A 20,413-nucleotide genomic window follows, 5' to 3' on the forward strand; every position below is an offset into this window, starting at 1 on the left:
TAGGTACGCCACTGGACGGCAGTAAAGGGCTATAGCCCATCAAGTCTGCCCACCCTACTGACCCTTCCTCTTAAGTCTATACCTATTGACTATTTATTCAGATTGACCCTCTTAGGGATCCCCTATAGGCATCCCATTTATTTTTAAAGTCCCATTTATTCTTAAAGTCCAACACGATGCAGGTCTCGATCATCCCATAAAGTCTGCTGACTCATCCTCTTAAGTCTATACCTAGCGACCGATGTTCCAGTTCGACCCTCGTAGGGATCCCACATAGGTATCCCATTTATTCTTAAAGTCCAGCATGCTGCTGGCCTCGATCATCTGCGCTGGAAGCTCATTCCAACGGTCAACCACTCTTTCTGTGAAGAAATACTTCCTGATGTCGCCATGAAATTTCCCGCCCCTGAGTTTGAGCGGATGCCCTCTAGTGGCAGAGGGTCTCCTGAGAAAGAAGATATCATCTTCCACCTCGATACGTCCTGTGATGTATTTAAATGTCTCAATCATGTCTCCCCTCTCCCTACGTTCTTCTAGAGCAGTGATTCCCAACCCTGTCCTGGAGGAACACCAGGCCAATTGGGTTTTCAGGCTAGCCCTAATGAATATGCATGAGAGAGATTTGCATATGATGGAAGTGATAGGCATGCAAATTTGCTTCATGCATATTCATTAGGGCTAGCCTGAAAACCCAATTTGCCTGGTGTTCCTCCAGGACAGGGTTGGGAACCACTGTTCTAGAGTGTAGAGCTGTAGTTTGTTTAGTCTCTCCTCGTACGAGAGACCTTTGAGCCCCGAGATCCTCCTGGTGGCCATCCGTTGAACCGACTCGATTCTAAGCACATCTTTACGGTAATGTGGCCTCCAGAATTGTACACAGTATTCCAGATGAGGTCTCACCATGGTTCTGTACAATGGCATTATGACTTCAGGCTTCTTGCTGACAAAGCTTCTACTGATACATCCCATCATCTGCCTTGCTTTAGATGAAGCCTTCTCCACTTGATTGGCAGTTTTCATGTCTGTACTGATGATTACTCCTAGGTCTCGTTCCGCCGAAGTACTAGTTAAAGTTTCTCCATTCAAGGTGTAATTTCTGCATGGATTACCGCTACCGAGGTACATAACCTTACATTTCCCAGCGTTGAAGCCCAGCTGCCAGATCAAGATGGAAGCTGCTAAGGAACCTTCGACTTCAGCTTCGACCAGTGCTTCGCCTACACCTGCGAAGCCTTCCACTGCTCCTGCTGCATCGGGTCTTCTGAAGCCGGCCTCCTTCGTTCCGGCTTCGACCCCGCCTCCTGCTCCGGTGCCTTTTTCGGTCTCCTCAGATCAGGTACCTCCTCAGACCATTCCCCCGGTGGTTATCAAAGTGCCGAAAGCTAAGCCAAAGCACTCGACTACTCGGGACCGCGAAGACCGTTCAGAAGGTCCCACTTCGGGTGCGGCTCCATCGTCGGCTTCGTTGCGGTCGATTATGGAGGCTCAATTCATTGAGATTATGACCACGATGGGGCCCAAGTGGCTGGCTAAGATCCAGGGTGATCAACCGGTTCCCCCTCGGGGGAGCGAGCCGCCCCCTCCTCCTCCCCCTTGCCGCTCGCTCTCGCGGCTCGGGGAGGAGGAGCGACGCTCGGCAGCCCGTCCCTCGAGGCGTGCTTCGTTTAGTGACATGCCGCCTCTGGAACCCATTACTCCTCCGGGCGAGGATGTTTGGAATCTTCCTTCGGGTAGTCGAAGCCCTGGGCATCGCCAGGAAGAGTTCTTTCGCACTCCCTATCAAGCATGGAATGCGGCTCTAGAGGCCTCGCACCCGCCTCTTCGCTCTACTGCCTCCAGTCCTATCTACTCCTTGGAGGCTTCTGGGGATCACTCTAAGCATCGCCGGTCCAGATCTCCTTCGAGACACCGGGAGGGGCATCTTTGAGACATTCTTTGAGGTCCAGGCATTCTTTGAGGCATTCCTCCAGGCATTCTACAGTATCGCCTCAGAAGAAACTTCCTCGGGTGGGATATTCCTCTTCGGATGTCTCTCCCCCTCCGTGCCCGGAGTACGAGGATCCCTATGGCTCGTTCTCGCCCTGTCGATCACAGGTCTCCCTGGATCCCGAGGCTTCAACTTTGTTCAGCCGGTCCCGCCGGCCTGTGTTGGCAGACCAATTGTCCTTTTCGTCTTTCCTCAGGCAGATGGCGGATGATCTCGACATCACCTTGGACTCCGGTTCCCGATCCTCCAAGGAATACCTGGATACCATGCATTTGCCTCATCCTCCTGCTGAGTCTCTTCGTCTACCTCTGCACAAACTCCTCGACCAAACTTTTATGAGGTGTTTTGAGACACCGTACTCTATTCCTGCTGTTCCTGGCAAACTGGATGCCAGGTACCGAACGGTGCATCACAAGGAGTTCGAGGGCTCTCAACTCTCTCATCAATCCCTGTTGGTCGAGTCCTCCCTCAAAAGGTCTCATCCGTCCCAGGTGTATGCCTCGGTGCCTCCGGGCAGAGGGCTGGACCATGGATAAGTTCGGGAGGCGCCTATACCAGAACTCGATGATGGCATCCAGAGTTCTCAATTACACTTTTCATTTTGCAACTTATTTGGAGTTCTTCCTGCCTGTGCTTCGGAAGTTTACACCTTACATCGAGTCTCAAGCTCGCTTTGAATTTGAAGAGGTGGTCGCCTCGCTGTCCCAGCTGCGCCTTCAACTGATGCAATCTTCCTATGATGCCTTTGAGTTCTCGGCACAAGCTGCTGCCTGCTCCGTAGCCATGCGTCGTTTGGCCTGGCTTCGGACCATTGACATGGACCCGAACCTCCAGGACAGGCTTGTCAACGTCCCCTGTGCGGTTGAAGATTTATTTGACGAATTTATTGAGACCGTGACGAAGAAGCTGTCGGACCATGAAAAATCCTTTCAATCCATTCTTCGTCCCAAGCCTAAGCCTGCGCAGTCTCGTCCTTCTCGACCACCCTTGATCTATCAGCGGCGCTATGCACCCCGGCAGGCTCCTGATGCGAGACAACCAGCGAAGAGACAGCCTCCACAGAAGGCTCAGCAAAAACCTCAGCCTTCTGCTGTCCCTAAGGCTCCTCAGCCTTTTTGACTCTCTGTGAGGGAGCATAACCAACACCGTTCTGCCATCCCCTGTTTTTCCCATCGGGGGTCGCCTCCATCATTTTTATCATCGATGGACGGCTATCACCACCGACCTTTGGGTCCTTACCATCATCAGGGAAGGATATTCTCTTCAGTTCCATTGGGTCCCCCGGACCACCCTCCAAGAGAGTATCCTTCCAACTTGACCCAGACCGCCCTTCTTCTTCAGGAAGCTCAGGCTTTGCTCCAGCTTCGGGCCGTCGAGCCGGTCCCTGTGGACCAACACAACCGGGGGTTTTACTCCCGGTACTTCCTTGTTCCGAAGAAGACGGGCGAACTGCGTCCAATTCTGAACCTCAGGATCCTCAACAAGTTCCTGGTCAAGGAGAGATTTCGCATGCTGACCCTTGCTTCTCTCTACCACCTCCTCGAGCAGAACGACTGGTTATGCTCTCTGGATCTAAAGGAGGCCTACACTCACATTCCCATTCATCCGGCCTCTCGCAGATTCCTCAGATTTTGGCTGGGACATCTACATCTGCAGTATCGAGTGCTTCCATTCGGCCTGTCCTCGTATCCCAGAGTCTTCACGAAGTGTCTGGTGGTAGTGGCCGCTGCACTCAGGAACCAGGGTCTTCAAGTATTTCCCTACCTCGACGACTGGCTCATCAAGGCCGCCTCGGCCCCTGGGGTCATCTCGGCGACACTAACAACGATTTGGTTCCTGCAGAGTTTGGGCTTCGAGATCAACTTCCCAAAATCTCATCTGCAGCCTACCCAGGCTCCTCTTCCCTTCATCGGGGCGGTTCTGGATACTATTCAACTAAGAGCATTCCTTCCTCCACAGCGCCTGGATGCTTTTCTTCATCTCTGCCAGTCAGTATCTTCTCGCCAGTCCATCTCAGCGAGACACATGATGGTTCTCCTGGGCCACATGGTCTCTACAGTTCATGTGACTCCTTTTGCCAGACTTCACCTCCGAATTCCTCAGTGGACCCTGGCTTCTCAATGGACACAGGTGTCAGATCCTTTGACTCATATGGCCACGAATTTGGTCTTGGAGGATGAGTGTCAGCATCTATGAGGCAAACTTGGTTCTTTTTGTTGCATAGAGCATTTTGGACTCCTGTTCGTTTACAAAAATTAGATAGCTCTAAGTCTAATAAATGCTGGCATTGTAATCTGGAACCAGGGACATTAGATCATCTACTTTATTATTGTCCCTTAATCAAGTTATTTTGGAATTCAATCTGGACTCAAGTAAACTCTTTACTGGAAAACCATGTTGCGCTTTCCTATTTGGAATGGCTATAAGGAAGAAGAGTCAAATATCGTCACATAATAATAAACTTTTATTAGTTATGACAGGGGTTGCCATTCAACATATAACCAATAATTGGAAAAATTACAAGAATCTTAATTATACATTCTGGTGGAATTCGTTATGCCATATTTTTAAGATGGAAAGAGCAATAGCGATACAAAAAGGGACATATAATAACTTTGCAAAGATATTATTATTATTATTATTATTATTATTATGTTCTTATATCCCGCCATACCCAAAGAGTTCTAGGCGGTTTACATCCATTACATTAGGATCCGGTCTGAACCCGGATTTACAAAAATTTTGTCGGAATTGCAGGTAGCGTGGAAGGAAGCAAAGTAGTTTTAGCACAGGTTTTATTGTGATGAATAGGCATCAATTCTTTTATTTTCCTTTTCTTTTCTTTCTTAGTTCTATTTAGCACACTCAAGGGGGAGGGTGGATTTGGTGTGTAATTCAATAAGATATATTATAATATGTTGTATAAAATAGTATATTATATTTTGATGAGAATGTGATGAAGGGTGGGTGGGTGGGGATCTTACACTATTGGTTTTTATGTGTTAGATATTACAGTGCTATATTGGAATTTACTTTATGATATATTTTTGTGCACTTGTTGATTTGATTTAAAAATGAATAAAGATTTTATAAAAAAAAAATTAATTTGTTTTCTCCTTTTTTTTGCTTTAGGAGTGAAGCCATTGTCAAAAACATGGAAACCAGAAGCTGTTACTCTGATGAAGCAGCTGGTGAATAATAAAATTGTCACAGTGAAAGTGGTGGACAAAGATGATACCACTTTAGTAGTGGATCTGATAGATGAATCCGTGTCACCTTGTGTGAATGTGGCATGTCGTCTTATCAAGATGGGCTTTGCTGCAGAAGAAAGGAATAGCAAGGTGGTGGAATCTGAAACAAGCAATCTGGCAGAAAAAAAAATTAGTAAGTGTTACATGATATTACGTGATATTTTTCCCTTTATGATTCTCTGTAGTATCTTGGGCCCAGGGTTTTATCACTATCACTTGTTGCCTTGCTGTTATAAACCTACAGATCTAGTTTAATAGTCATAGTATGTAGTAGGGTGTAGTAGGGTGGTCCAAAAAAATCAAGCTCATGGGACATTTTTCTTCTATGTCTGACCACTGTTAATTGAGATGGCTTGGAGAAATCCACTGCTTATTCCTAGAATAAGCAGCATAAAATCTGCTTTACTACTTGGGATCTTCTAGCTAAGTACTTGGTGCCTGGGTTGGCTATTGTTGGAAACAGGATACTGGGCTTAATGGACCTTTAGTCTGTACCAGTATGGCAGTTCTTACGTTCCCAAAAAATCCGCCAATAAAAATAAGAACTAAACCAAAAAGAATTGGCAAAACCTTTAAACTCCCGATGAGAATAGATACCAGTGTCCTTATTAAATTGGATGCTAGTGTCTATTCTCATCGGGAGTTTAAAGGTTTTGCCAACTCTTTTTGGTTTAATTCTTATGTTCCCCAGAAGAGATTTGTAGAGCTGCTACTTGGTCTTCTCTGCATATATTCACAAAGTTTTATAGAATAGACATGGTGGCTAAGCAGGATTCCGCATTTGGATCTTCAATTCTGGTAGCAGGCTCATCTTTCCCAACATAAATTTGAGGGACTGCTCTGTTGCATCCCGAAGGCTCAGGAATAGAATGGAGTTGTACAAGAAGGAAAGATTAGGGTCTTACCTCATTAATTTTCTTTCTTGTAAACCCACTCTATTCTTGAAGCCCACCCTTTGAGATGTTGATACGCCTGCTGTCTGCCTCAATGATAACAGTAAATTAAACTTTGTTTCTTTGTTCAGCCTTAGTAAAAATAAGATCCACGATTACTGCACAGTTCAGTGCAGGGTGTCTATATATAACTTGCCCGCACGCTGTTGGTGCAGGCTGAGTTCTAACTGTTTAATTGTTTATTCTGTTTTCCAAATGTTGGATTATTTTTTGTGCTGTTTACTGATATGAACAGATGAGACGTGTTTCTCGGGGAGTATCCCCATACTCCTCTCTCTTCTGTATCCTCTCTAGGAATGACTGTCTGCTTACACACTGAGAAATTGGAGGACAGCCCAGAGAGGTGGAGCAAAAGTATACAAATGAAGCTTCCTACAAGATTTCTTGCAAGAAGAGATGTACTACATGAAGGTTCAGAAATAAAGTGTGGGTTTACAAGAAAGAAGATTAATGAGGTAAGAACCTAAACTTTCCTTCTGTTATATCAAAACATTTTTAGGCAGATTCCAGCTTAACATACACAATTGAAAATAATGTAATGCTATCTAAAATCAATGGACAACACAATTGTACATCTTGTACAATCCCACTTTATTCCGGGACGGATAGGTGTTAGGAAACTTCAATTGATAGAAGCTTTGACTCCTCCCTCTGCTATCATACCCTGGAGCATGCTCCCTGGACCTCAGTTTTGAATTCCTACATTTCAGACTGTAGGAGCTTATCTGTTCTGCTTGTTTCATTTCAAAATTTTCAGTACCTTATTTTTGTTAATTTCTCATGGGTTTTGCCCTCGTGCTGCAGAGGTTCCCTGTGGGGACATCCTTGCGGCGGGAGAATGCTGACTCTTGAAGAGAGTCTGCTTCTGGGGGGTTCCCTGTTACTGCAGTAAGCCTCCCGGACTACCTGCACATCAAATCGGGACTCCGGGATTTGGAACTAGCTCACCCCAGGTTTGTCTACTAGTGGGTGGAGCGCAGGCTGCATAGTTCCATGGTTCGGGGCCAGACTGCATACCTTCCCCAAGTGATCCAGAGGTGGCAGAGGCCACTGGCCATGGTGGTCGAACCAGTGGGGCAGTCAGAAGACTTAAATTCCAGTTTTCCAGCTTCCTGAGGCTTTAGATCTCCCTATATGCTGAATCAGCATTGCCTGCCATTTCTCCCATACAGCACTATATAACAGTGAGTAACAGCTTGCTTGCCTAGTTTGGTGATTTTAGGGGGCCTCAAAAGGGGTTTTTGGGAGGTTTCCCTACATGCCCTACCCTCCCCCAACCTCTAAAATTATAAAATCACCATTTTCCAGGGGTTCCTGTTCTTTCCCTGGGCTGTTTTAGGGCAAAATCGGCGCCCGCGGTGGCCATTTTGGAATTTTCCCGATTTGATTCAAAGTATTTTTTTTGCACTTTGGAGCTTCATTTTTGCTCCAAACTTCTCAGATGGCCTCAGGACATGATGGCATGGATTCATGCCTTGTTTGTGGTGGATGGCTGTCGGATTCATAGCCGTGTTCCACATGCACTGTGGTCCGCGAGGGGGCGAGGTGTGCACAGATACAGTGCCTTCCACCTCAGGAGAGGCCCTTCTTGAGTCTTCTGCCTCAGTTGTCACGAAAATCGCATCGGGGACCCTCAGAAGAGCACTGGTAATGTCTCGGTGAAACACAAGCACGGTTCCGGCGAAAAGTCTCATAAATCATCCAAGCACTCTTTCTGAAGTGGATAGGGCGGCTCTTGCTGCAAGAGACCTTTTCCCCCCAGAATTTTCTTTATCAGGCATACTTGGTTTTTTTTTTTGGGGGGGGGAAGTTCAGTCTTTATTCATTTTTCATTATACATCAAGTACACAATATTACATCATTTAAATTTATACACATCACTTGAATTTCTTTCTATTATTATCTTAAATACATAAATTTATTCCCTTCCCCACCTGCCCTTCCCACAAATATTTTAATCATAAATTTCGTATAAATATTACATTCTTATCTAATGATTAAACCTTAAATAAAACTTTATACCACCCCTCCTCCCCCATATTATGAATGCACTGTCAATGGAAAATGGCGTCTAATTATTACAATAAGTTGTTAATGGCACCCAGATCTTTTTAAAATTATTATAATTTCCTTTTTGTATGGCAATTGTTCTTTCCATTTTGTAAATATGGCACAATGAGTTCCACCAGAAAGTATAGTTAAGTCTACTATAATTTTTCCAATTTCTGGTAATATGTTGTATGGCGACTCCTGTCATAATCAATAAAAGTTTATTATTGCTGCAACTTGGTCTTCCATACATACAGGTAGTCGTCAAGTTACGACCTTATGACGCAACATCTGCTCTCTGAAGTCTCGCTATGCAGCGTGATAACATACGCAGGGGTGTTGCCCTACGTGAGTTTGTGCCTTGTTGTTTTGGCGATTTCATGCAGTAAAAATGACAACGAAGAATAAATTGTCTCTTTCCACTCCTCAGCCTTCCAAAAAGGAAAGAAAGGCCATAGATCTGGACACCAAAATGATGATAATAAAACAGTATGAAGGAGGAAAGAAAGTGAATGCGATCGCATGTGATATAAAGTTATCACACTCTACTGTGTCGACTATTATAAAGGACAAAAATAGAATTTGTGAAGCTGTGAAAGGTTCTGCACCTTTGCTGTCAACAGTGATTACGAAGCAACGTACTGGGCCCATCCATGAAATAGAGAAATTGTTAAACATTTGGATGAAAGATCAGATTCAAAAGCAGACGCCCTTAAGCCTCTTTACAGTACAGTCAAAGGCTAGAAGTCTGTTTGGGACTTTAAAGGAACGCGCTGGATAAGACTACAGTCAATAATTTGTGGCAAGTACTGGTTGGTTTAAGAGGTTTAAAAATAGATTCCAGTTGCATAATGTTCGGGTGACTGGAGAAGCAGCGAGTGTGGATGAGGCAGGAGCTAAAAAGTTTGTTGACAGTTTAGAAGAAATAATCAAGGTGGAGGGTTACCTGGCAGAGCAAATTTTTAATGTGGATGAAACAGGGTTATATTGGAAGCAGATGCTAGGATGCACTTACATCCACAAAGAAGCCAAAAGCATGCCAGGATTTAAAGTACACAAGGATAGACTCAATGTACTGCTTGGAGGGAATATCAATGAGTTCAACATGAAGCCCTTATTAATTTACCATTCTGAAAATCCACGTGCATTTAAGAATGTGAACAAGCACACTTTGCCAGTTTATTATAGATCAAGCCGTAATGCCTGGATGAATCAGGCTTTATTTGAGGATTGGTACAGTAATTGTTTTATTCCTCAAGTGCATGAGGTACTGTTTGGAGAAAGGAATCCCCTTCAAAATTTTACTGTTGCTTGATAATGTGCCTGGACATCTACATCACTTAGCTGATCTCTATCCCAATGTGAAAGTGTTATTTTTGCCCCCCGAACACTACACCACTTATTCAACCGATGGATCAAGGGGCGATTGCTACTTTGAAGGCAAACTATCTCAGAACCACTTTCGCCCAAGCCATAGCTGCTATAGATGCCGACCCTGAACTATCACTGCATGACGACTGGAAACAGTATAACATTCTTAAATGTATAAAAAATCTTGCTACTGCTTGGGTCTCAGTGACGGAAAAGTGTATGAATGATGTGTGGAAGAAGTGTGTTAAGCGCTATGTGAATACCTTTGCTGGATTTTTAGAATGAACAAGAACTTTTAGATTCGTGAAGAAATAGTGAAACTGTCAAGGAATATGAAATGGAAGATGTTGAGGAATTGCTAGACCGGGAATCAGGGGAACTTACGAATGAAGAGCTGATAGAATTAGAAGAAGAAAGAGTGGCGGAAGAAAAAATAAGAGAATTAGAGAAAGACCAAGAGGATGAAGTGCCACAACGAATGTTCACCACAAAGGGATTGTCAGAAGGGTTATCTTTACTGAACATAAGAAAATAAGAAGTGCCGCTATTGGGTCAGACCAATGGTCCATTCCAGCAGTCCGCTCAATGCAGCAGCCCCAGGGTCAAGACCAGTGCTCCAAATGAGTCCAGTCTCACCAGTTTAACATGAACTTGTCCAACTTTGTCTTGAAACCCTGGAGGGTATTTTCCCCTATAACAGACTCCGGAAGAGCGTTCCAATTTTCTACCACTCTCTGGATGAAGAATTTCCTTACATTTGTACGGAATCTATCCCCTTTCAACTTTAGAGAGTGTCCTCTCCTTCTCCTTACCTTGGAGAGGGTGAACAGTCTGTCTTTCTCTACTAAGACTATTCCCTTCGGTATTTTGAATGTTTTGATCATGTCCCCTCGCAGTCTCCTCTTTTCAAGGGAGAAAAGGCCCAGTTTCTCTAATCTCTTGCTGTACTGCAACTCCTCCAGCCCCTTAACCATTTTAGTCGCCCTTTTCTGGACCCTTTCGAGTAATACTGTATCCTCCTTCATATGCGGTGACCAGTGCTGGACACAGTACTCCAGGTGAGGGCGCACCATGGCCTGGTATAGCGGCATGATAACCTTCTCGGATCCTCGCCCATTTTGAAGACATGGACCCAAACATTGAACAATTTGTGAGGATTGAACGGATGGCACGCGACACATTTCGTCCTTATTGCAAAATTTATGAAAATAAAAAAAGCAAACAATTCAGATGAAGCTCACTATGTTTTTGAAAAGAGCAACTCCACCCATCACCGGGTCCTCAGCCTCGCCTGATGAAGGAGATATCGACAATTCGTAGCCAAGCACCAGTGGTGCCATGACTTAAATGTACTTTACTATACTGTATTTCTTATTTTTGTCTGTTTTTCCACAATTGTATTGTTGTTTGACTTAGAAAAAAAGACAATGTTGTTAACAGATTGCTTTAAGATGATTAAAATGATTAAAATATCATTACCCAGTCTAATATTCTTGCCTTAATTTAACATAGGCCGACTTACATCCTGATCCACTTACGACCTGACAACTACCTGTACTTTTACAAAGCACTATTGTTTGGACCAAGAATTATCATAAGATGTTCATTTTGGACAATCAGTTCTACGTAATTTATTTGCACTATTAGGACTAACCTCCACCCAGTAATTTCTTCAGCTTGGGACTCACCTTCAAATGTGCCTGCATATCCTCTGCTTGTCTTCGGAAAAAGCAAAGTTGCTTACCTATAACAGCTGTTCTCTGTAGATAGCAGGGGAATGCAGCCACACTTGCCCACCCACCATTCCCTCAACTACATACCCTCTTCATTGCTAGGGGCAAAACTGACAGGGCAAAAGGGAGGGGCTCCAGGATAAGGATTCCTCAAAACAAGAACATACAGAGTAAAAACAAAAGATCTAATATCGGAAACCTGGACCAATCCCTGCGGAGTACCTCAAGGTTCACCACTCTCACCCATGCTCTTCAATGTCTTCATCGCCTCCCTTGGTACCCTATTAGACAAACTCGAAGTAACCTCATTCAGCTATGCAGACGATATAACCATACTCCTTCCCTTTGACTCACAAGACCCCACTACAACAGATAACCTGGTAAAAACCCTAGAAATAGTGGAAAACTGGATGACAGAACACAAACTGAAGCTCAATCCAGACAAAACTAAATTTCTACTGCTTGAAAAAGACAAAACCCCTTCGATAACAGAACTAGAAATAAAAACCACCAAATATCCTATACAGACCACTCTCAAACTCCTTGGAGTAACAGTAGATAGATGTTGCACTCTTCAGGTGCAAATCAACAAAATCACACAAAAAGCATTCTTTACCATGCGCAACCTTCGCAAAATTAGAAAATTCTTCGGCAAAGAACAATACAGACTCATAGTTCAATCCCTAGTCCTAAGTCTACTGGACTATTGCAATATCCTCTACCTTCCTTGTCCCACCTACCTAATAAAACAACTACAGACTGTCCAGAACACTGCCCTCAGACTGATCTATTCCCTTCGAAAATTTGACCACATCACCAACGCCTTCCTAGATTCACACTGGCTTCCAATACAAGCCCGCATCCAATTTAAGCTATATTGCATAATATTCAAAACATTAAACGGAACGGCACCCTCCCACTTAAACAACCGCCTAAATAGGAACCTCTATTCCAGACAAAGGAGAACCCAGTCCCCTTTCTCCTACCCCCCTTATAAAGGAACTAAGCGCAAAAAGATGTACGACAACCTACTAGCAACACATGCAGCTAAATTGGACCCCTCCATCACCAACCTACTGACAGCTTCAACTGACCTCAAAGCTTTTCGAAAAGAAATCAAAACCATACTATTCAAGAAATACATTCTAATTTCCTAACCCCACTCCTCTCCCCTCTCTCCCCTTCTTAGGATCCTCCCTTCAACATGTGATTTAGACCTAACGCCTTTAACTGTATTCCTCTTCCTGAAAACGTCCAGCTATCGTTTAGATGTATTAGGCCCTACGTCGTTAATTGTATTCCTATTCCTGGAAATGTCCAGTTATCTTTTTGTTGTAATCCGCTTAGAACTGCAAGGTACAGGCGGAATAGAAGTCATTAATGTAATGTAATGTAATGTAATGTAATAAGGGTCCCCGCACATACCCAGTAAGTTTCAAAGCTTATCATAAGCTAGGGGAAAGCACTGGCTATCAGGCTCAGGGGATTTCACCTTTAAGTGTGGCTGCATTCCCCTGCTGTCTAAAGAAAACATTTGTTAACAGGTAAGCAACTTTGCTTTATTGCTGGGAAGTTAGTTCAGGGACTGGTTTTCATGCTATTCTTTGATGTAGTTGTGTATCCTTTTTTTTTTTTCCTGTAGATGAAATTATAGAAAAATCTGATTGGGCATGGTCTGAGCTGCCTGTGAATCAAGTAACAGCTGTCAGAGTGTGTATGCTGTACAATCCTGGAGATTTCTACTGTCAACTCTATAAAGAAGAAGGTAAGTGCAATTTATTTCGATTTATATCCCATCCTCTCAGAAAGCTCAGAATGAGTTACAGGAGAACATATGTAGGTTCTCCACTGTTTATTGAAACTATCTTCAACACGTGAGAGAAGAGCAGTACAGGCATGACAATCAGGCAACATACAATAAATGATTGTGGAGAATATATGCATGATGAGTCGGTTCACATATAGGTCTTTAGTCCACATATAGAGTACCAGGTCTGTGGTTGGGTCATTGGAAGAGGAAGGTTTTTACTGCTTTGCTGAACTCCATCAGACTATCCAGAGACCTGATTTGCATGGGCAGAAAGTCCCATAGATTAGGGAGAAAGTGGGTATAGGAGCACTTGCGTGCTGTTTCCAGGGATCTTCTGGGGGTATGCCGAGCTTTCTCGTTTTCTAAGCGAAGGGAATGGATAGGCGTGTAAGGTTACAGTTTGGCAGATATGTATTCTGTATCGCCTGGTAAACTGGTATAGTCCTTACGAATGGGTTATATACCTCACTGCTACCAGCAGGTAGAGACTGAGAACAAACTTGTATATCAGGATAGCTTCCCTTGCAATCCAGTCTTCCTCAGTCTCCGTTAAAGCAGATAGTAAGACTAATTTGGCTCCCCTCTTATTACTATTGGAATTTTGTCTTGGACGGGTCCTGTTTGGGGATCTGTCCAACCTCAGGAGTGTTAAACTCGGCAGGTCTCATGCTGGGACCCTCCCCCCCACCTTCCTCCACCTCCCCACATTTTTGTACAGGGGCCTCAGCTGGTGGCCTGGCCCTCTGGTTGGTCATTCCTCCAGCTTTGAGAGCTGTGGAGTCTGTTCTGACTAAGTGAAAAAAAAAAAATCCTGAGGTGTGCCAGTCTAAAGGCTCAATTCCCTTTAACACTGCCATTTGTATTGTTTTTTTCTCATCTAACCGACGCTTTTATTACAGCTAGGGCATTTTTCAGCACAATGAGCAATTTTAAGGGGGAAAAATGCTCATTGTGTTCTAGACGCGAGACTCGTGCAGGCCGGAGCGGTGGGGGGAGTCTCATTGGCAGCAGTTGCCGGCGGCCAGGGCATCCCACTGCATGTACCTCGCGAAGGATTTCCTTACTGCCGGAGTGGCTGGGCATTCTCTTTTCGTGTCGGTTGGTTCCTTGGCCTCAGCGTCAGGAAAGGTCCCAGGCTTTTCAGACATGACAGGCTGCAGGAGCTTCCATTTTGGTGGTTTCAGGTCCAATTTCGACGAGAACCTCCTCCTTCATTTCTGTTACCTCCGGTGACCTTCCCCCTGTTCCGGAAATACAGGGGCAAGGTATGGCAGGGTCCCCTGCTGGGGCAGAGAGTCCCTTGGGGCCGCCGGGGTTTTTTCCCCCTGAATTTATGTTAGCACTTTGTAAAGCTTATGTGCTGGCAGCTGGAGGTTCCGTGTCCACTCCAGGGGTCTCGGGGGAGGGGAGGGGGGTGTTGCCTTCGACGTCTTCCCCGGTGCAGCCCCAGGTAGCGGCAATTTTGCCCCCCTCTATTCCTCTCTCGTCCAAGCGCCCGAGAGTGTCTTGGGATGAGGATTTTTGCTCAGAGGAGCAAGATGTTATTAATGAGGACCAGGAACATTGGGGAGATTTCCAGGATCCTCGGGGGGTTCGAGCACCCCCTTGCTAGCGAAGATGAGTGTGTATTTTTCAGCGGGAAAAGCTTCGAATTAATTATTCAGATCTCCTCAGTTTTGCACTTTGAGGACATCGTGTCGGGGCCCCTGCGTACGGTGGACTCCTTGCTTAAGGGGATCCGCTCTGCTTCTTGCTCTTTTCCTATGCATCAGGATATTCAGGACATTATACTCGCACAGTGGCAGGTGCCGGAAGCTCTCTTTCGTTTTGCGTGCTCCATGACCCACCTGTATCCCATTCCTAAGGGGTATAAGGTACACTCTGAAGTCACCTGTGTTGGACGCGGTAGTCTCGGCCATCTCTGTGCGGCATACCATCCCTGGCAGTGCGTCCTTGAAGGACCCTGAGGAGCATAAGTTGGTTCCAGCTCCCGCAGGTTGGTACTCGATTTACTTTGTAGTGCCAAAGAAAGAAGAGACCTTTCGGCCCATCCTGGATTTGAAGAGGGTCAACAGGGCTCTTTACGTGCCTTCCTTCCGCATGGGGCTGTGATTCTGGCGGTTCAGCCGGGAGAGCACCTGGGTCAGGGCTCAGGTGGTGGAGTTTCTGCGGTCACTGGGATGGGTAGTCAACCTTTCCAAAAGCCGGTTGTCTCCATCTCAGCGCCTAGCGTATCTAGGAGTGCTATTCGACACTTCCTTGGAGAAGGTCTTCCTTCCGGAGGCCTGGATAAGCAAATTGCAATCTCAGATTCGCCTGCTTATGGCGTACCTGTGTCCTTGGGTGCAGGATTTCCTCCAAGTCTTGGGGTCGATGGTGGCTTCCCTTGATGTAGTGAGGTGGTCTCGGGCCCACATGCGTCCTCTTCAGTATGCTCTTCTTTGAAGATGGTCGCCTCAGAGGCACAGTCTGGTTCATCCTGTTCCACTTCTGGGCTTGGCTTGGTACAGTCTTTGTTGGTGGCTCCAGACCTCCCATCTTGTACAAGGGGCGAGTCTGGACCAGCTGCAGTGGATGGTGTTGCTAATGGATGCCAGTCTTCTTGGTTGGGGAGCTCAGTGTCTAGGTCAATCAGCTCGGCACCTGGTCCACGGAGGAGGCTTCTTGGTCGATCAATGTCTTAGAGACCAGAACCATCCGTCTGGTGCTGTTAGCCTTCTAGTCCTTTCTGATGGGCAAATCAGTCAGGGTTCTTTCGGACAATGCCACGGTGGTGGCCTATGTCAGTCATCAGTGGGGCACCAGGAGCACTTTGGTGGCACAGGAGGCAGCTCTGCTCATGGTCTGAATGGCGTTTCATCTTCAGGACATATCAGCTTCCCACATAGCCGGAGTGGAGAATGTTCCTAAGTTATCATGTACTAGATCCTGGAGAGTGGTGTCTAAGCCCCATGGCCTTTTAGTTGATAGTGCAGTCTTGGGGTCAGCCCCTCATGGACCTGAAGGCCACAAGTGTCAATGCCAAAACACTCTGATTTTTCAGTCGTCGCAGAGACTGTCAGTCCGAGGGCCTGGATGCTTTGGTTCAAACATGACCAATGGAGGGGCCTTGTATGTGTTTCCTCCATGGCCATTAGTGAGCAGAGTTCTTCTCCGTATAGTTTGATATCCGGGCTTTGTGGTTCTGGTGGCACCGGATTGGCCCAGGCGAACCTGGTACGGCGGATCTGGTGAGGCATCTGATGGCAGATCCTCTTCCTCTGCCACTCTTGGATGACCTTCTGACTCAGGGTCCCATTCCAATGTTCGAGCCGGGTCCCTTCTTTCTTACAGCTTGGCTCCTGAAAGGAATCGCCTAGGTAAGAAGGGGTATTCTGATAAAGTGATCACCACTTTGTTGGGGTCTCGGAGGCTTTCTACATTTTGGGCTTATTTGAGGAGTGGTGTGATGCGCGTGGAGTGGTCTCTTTTTGCACTTCCCTGCCTAACATCTTAGAGTTCTTGCAGGATGGCCTGGACAGGGTACTGGCTTGGTCTTCTCTCCAGGTTCAGCTTGCGGCCTTGTCAACCTTTCGTGGATTGTTGAAAGGTCAGCATTTTGACTGCCATTCCTGAGGTGATTCGCTTCTTTGGGGGGCCAAATTGCTCAAGCCTCCCATACAACCTGCTGTTCCTTCTTGGGATATGAATCTGATTCTGTCCGTTCTGGTATGCCCACCTTTTGAAGCTTTGGGCGACTGCTCTTTGAAGGACCTTACTTTTAAATCGGTCTTCTTGGTTGCCATTACTTCAGCTAGATGTGTTTCTGAGCTGCAGGCTTTCTTTTGTAGGGCTCCCTTCTTGGAGTTTTCTAGGGAGTAGGTTGTTTTGAGGCCTGTTCCTTCCTTTCTGCCAAAGGTAGTTTCTCCTTTTCATGTCAATCAGGCAGTGGTCCTCCCAGTGTTGGGTAACCGAGAGGGTTCTTTCGAGCAGAGACAGTTGTGCAAGTTGGATGTCAGTAGTGTCCTTCATTCTTATGTGCAGAGAACCCAGGAGATCAGTAAATCAGATCATCTCTTTGTCCTCCTAGCGCAATGGTCTCAAACTCAAACCCTTTGTGTGGCCACATTTTGGATTTGTAGGTACTTGGAGGGCTGCAGAAAAAATAGTTAATGTCTTATTAAATAAATTTTTGCATGAGGTAAAACTCTTTATAGTTTATAAAACTTTCCTTTGACAGTTAAAAGGAAAGATATATAAACTATAAAGAGTTTTACCTAATGCAAAATTGTAATTTCTTTAATAAGACATTAACTATTTTTTCTGCGGCCCTCCAAGTACTCTATTTTTTTGCAGCCCTCACATTTAAAGTTTAATATCTTTTCTTTCTCAAAACTGACACATTTCAATCACTATATTGAAAATAAAATCATTTTCCCTACCTTTGTTGGCTGTTGACTTTATTTTTCTGTGCTTTTAACTGTGTTTCCAGGGCCTTTTTGTCCTTTGACTGTTTTTCTCTCCGTCTTCACTTTCTGCCTTGCATCCATATTTGATATAGTAAAGCAACTGGTTTCAATAATAAATGAGTCAATGAAATGTGGCCCTATGTGGCTTGTAAAAAAGCTCAGAGATATGAAACTCTGAAGGGAAGGCTTTTAAACCTCCCTGAGAGAAGAGTTCACCTTCCAGTCATAGCAACTCAACAAGTTCATAGGGCACATTCAAAAAAACTCAAGAATGCAATAAAAGCTCAAGGTTTTATAGTCTTTCTACTTTGAATAGCTAAGTAACTTGTGGTGGCAGTTTATACTGTAAAAAAGTGAAGATATTCATTTCAAAGTAGAAAGATTATAAAACCTTGAACTTTTATTGCATTATTGAGTTTTTTTGAATGTGCCCTATGAACTTGTTGAGTTGCTATGACTGGAAGGTGAACTCTTCTCTCAGGGAGGTTTAAAAGCCTTCCCTTCAGAGTTTCATATCTCTGAGCTTTTTTATAAGCCACATAGGGCCACATTTCATTGACTCATTTATTATTGAAACCAGTTGCATTACTATATCCAATACCTTTTCTGGTTTCTCCTTGTTTGATATATTCACCCTGAATCCATTGCTTGCATGCATATTTGGCATTAACTTAATATTCAATTTTTCTGCATTCTTTTCAAAATCTATATTCCATGTCTTACCTTTCTTTCCTATCTCTCTCTTCTTCCGTCCTATTTCCATGTTCTGACATCTTTTTCCTTCCTTTCTCTCCCTCCCTCCTTCCTTCCTTTCCCTTAGTCTGGCATCTGTCTCCTTCCCTCCCTCCATACCCTGGTATCTCTCCCTCCCCCTCCATGGTCTGGTGTCTCCTTTCCTTCCCTCCCTCCCATGAACTTGGCATCTCTTGTTCCTCTCCTCTCCCTTGTCTTCCTTCTCCTTTCTTCCCTCTCTTTCCCCAATTGGGTGCAGCAGCAACAGAAGCAGCATTTCCCTCCCCCTCCCTTTCCCTGTGCAGCAGCAGCACCAGCATTTCCCTTCCCCCTTTCTGTGCAGCAGAGACATTTTTCTTCCCCTTTCCCTCCCTCTCCCTTTCCATGTACAGCAGCAGCAGCATTTCCCTAGGGTCCCCCTTTCCTATGCAGCAGAAGCATTTCTCTTTCCCCTCACCTTCTGTTCCCTTCCTTGTGGAGCAGCAGCATGTCTGGCCGGCTCCCTTGCTCAGTTGATCATTCTGTTCAAAGCCACGGGTGGTGGCTCCCCACGAGATCCGCGCCTGCGTCAGAAGCCTCTCTGATGTTGCGACATCAGAGAGGCTTCCGATGCAGGAGTGAATAGCGCGAGGAGCTGCCACCCGCAGCTTTGAATGGAACGTTCGACTGAGCAAGGGAGCCGGCCAGATACGCTGCTGCTTCACAAGGAAGGGAAGGGGGAAGAGAAATACCGGTGTGGATGGAGCGAGGAGCTGCCGCCGGCCACAGCTTTGACCAGAACAATCAACTGCAGCAAGGGAGCAGTTGATCATCGTGTCCAGACCGCGGGCCGCAAAATAACACCTGGAGGGCCGCGAATTTGAGACCACTGTTCTAGCGGGTCCTCATAAGGGGGATGGCGCTTCTAAGGCTACTATTCCTCAGCAACAGCAGCAGATGAATCCAGAGACTAGTGGGATAGTACACATCTACCAGCAGGTGGAGATAGAGAACTGATTAACAGGTGGTCCTCTTGGTTGGCACCCTCCCTGTATGCCCAGTATTCTCTATCTCCCAGCAGGGGATGGTCGCTGTTCCACAAGCTCCTGGTTTCTGGCTTGATTTTTGTGTATTCTGCTGTTGAGAATTTTTCTCTTCAGACAATTTGGGGTGTTTGGCTGAGCGGTGCCAACTTTGGGAGTCACACCTGGGCCCCCCCAGGTCCCTGCTCCACCCTCCTCTCCCCTGGATTGAGGGTTTTTCATGGTCCTCTGTGTTTTTCTTCTTTCCCATTGATTTAAAAAAAAAAAAAAAAAAAAACAACCCCCACCAACACTGGTGCACAGAGGCTCCTGTGCTGTTCCTGAACAGAGCTTGGCTGTCTGTCCCAGTAAACAGCTACCAGCATTAACAGTCGGTGAACTCTGGGGTGAGTGCTGATTTGTTCCTCTGATCGTTGGGCTTCTGGGTTCTGCCGAGTTGGTCGCGGAGGTTATTTGCCACGTGGTAATCGGCGGTTGTGTTTCATGGCGGCTGAGGCTGTTAAAAGGTGTTCCCTCTGTGGGAAGCAGCGAACACCGTCAGGCCTATGTGCGGCGGGGTATGTGGACGCTGTGGGGGACGAGGTTCAATTCTCACCTCTTCTCTCAGCCGTTTCCAGCGCTGGGGAAGGCAGCCCTGCGTCTCCCGCGCTCACGGCTGCAGCCGTTCCGCTTCGGTGCACTTCGGCAGCAGCGCCGGCTGTCAGCGATGTGGCTTCGGTTTCTTCGGCTGCGGGTCCGATTTCGGGGCAGGAGATGCCCATTTCCACCCAGGCTCGATCAACTCTGGTGATTTTTTTCTCCAGAGTTTGTAATGTTACTGCACAAGGCCTATTTAATGCAGTCCTCGCAGCCTGCTCAGCGTCAGACCGGTATGTTGGGCCAGGAATAGGTCCTTCAGGTCAGTGGATCTCCTTTGGAGTCTCAGGCCGTGAAGAGGCGCAGGGTGACACCTATGGACAGCGGGGCCCTTTTCTCTGATGACGCTTTCTCTCTGTCCCATCCAGATTCGCTGGAGGATGGTGAGGTGGAAGAGTTGGATGCGCTGACGAGGGAGATG

The 20,413-nt window shown here is 45.9% G+C and overlaps 1 protein-coding gene across 5 annotated transcripts in view; it reads left to right on the plus strand.

The window, feature by feature from the left end:
- TDRD1 (tudor domain containing 1) overlaps nt 1–20,413 on the plus strand; it is a 613,801-nt gene that overhangs the window by 360,140 nt on the left and 233,248 nt on the right. For all 5 annotated transcript variants that reach the window (XM_033943145.1, XM_033943144.1, XM_033943148.1 and 2 more), the window contains 2 exons: nt 5,120–5,371; nt 12,987–13,109. In XM_033943145.1, coding sequence (XP_033799036.1) covers nt 5,120–5,371; nt 12,987–13,109 — 375 coding nt within the window. The remainder of the gene's footprint in view (nt 1–5,119; nt 5,372–12,986; nt 13,110–20,413) is intronic.

Source organism: Geotrypetes seraphini, chromosome 4 (assembly GCF_902459505.1).
Source record: "Geotrypetes seraphini chromosome 4, aGeoSer1.1, whole genome shotgun sequence".
NCBI classification, from domain to species: Eukaryota; Metazoa; Chordata; class Amphibia; order Gymnophiona; family Dermophiidae; genus Geotrypetes; species Geotrypetes seraphini.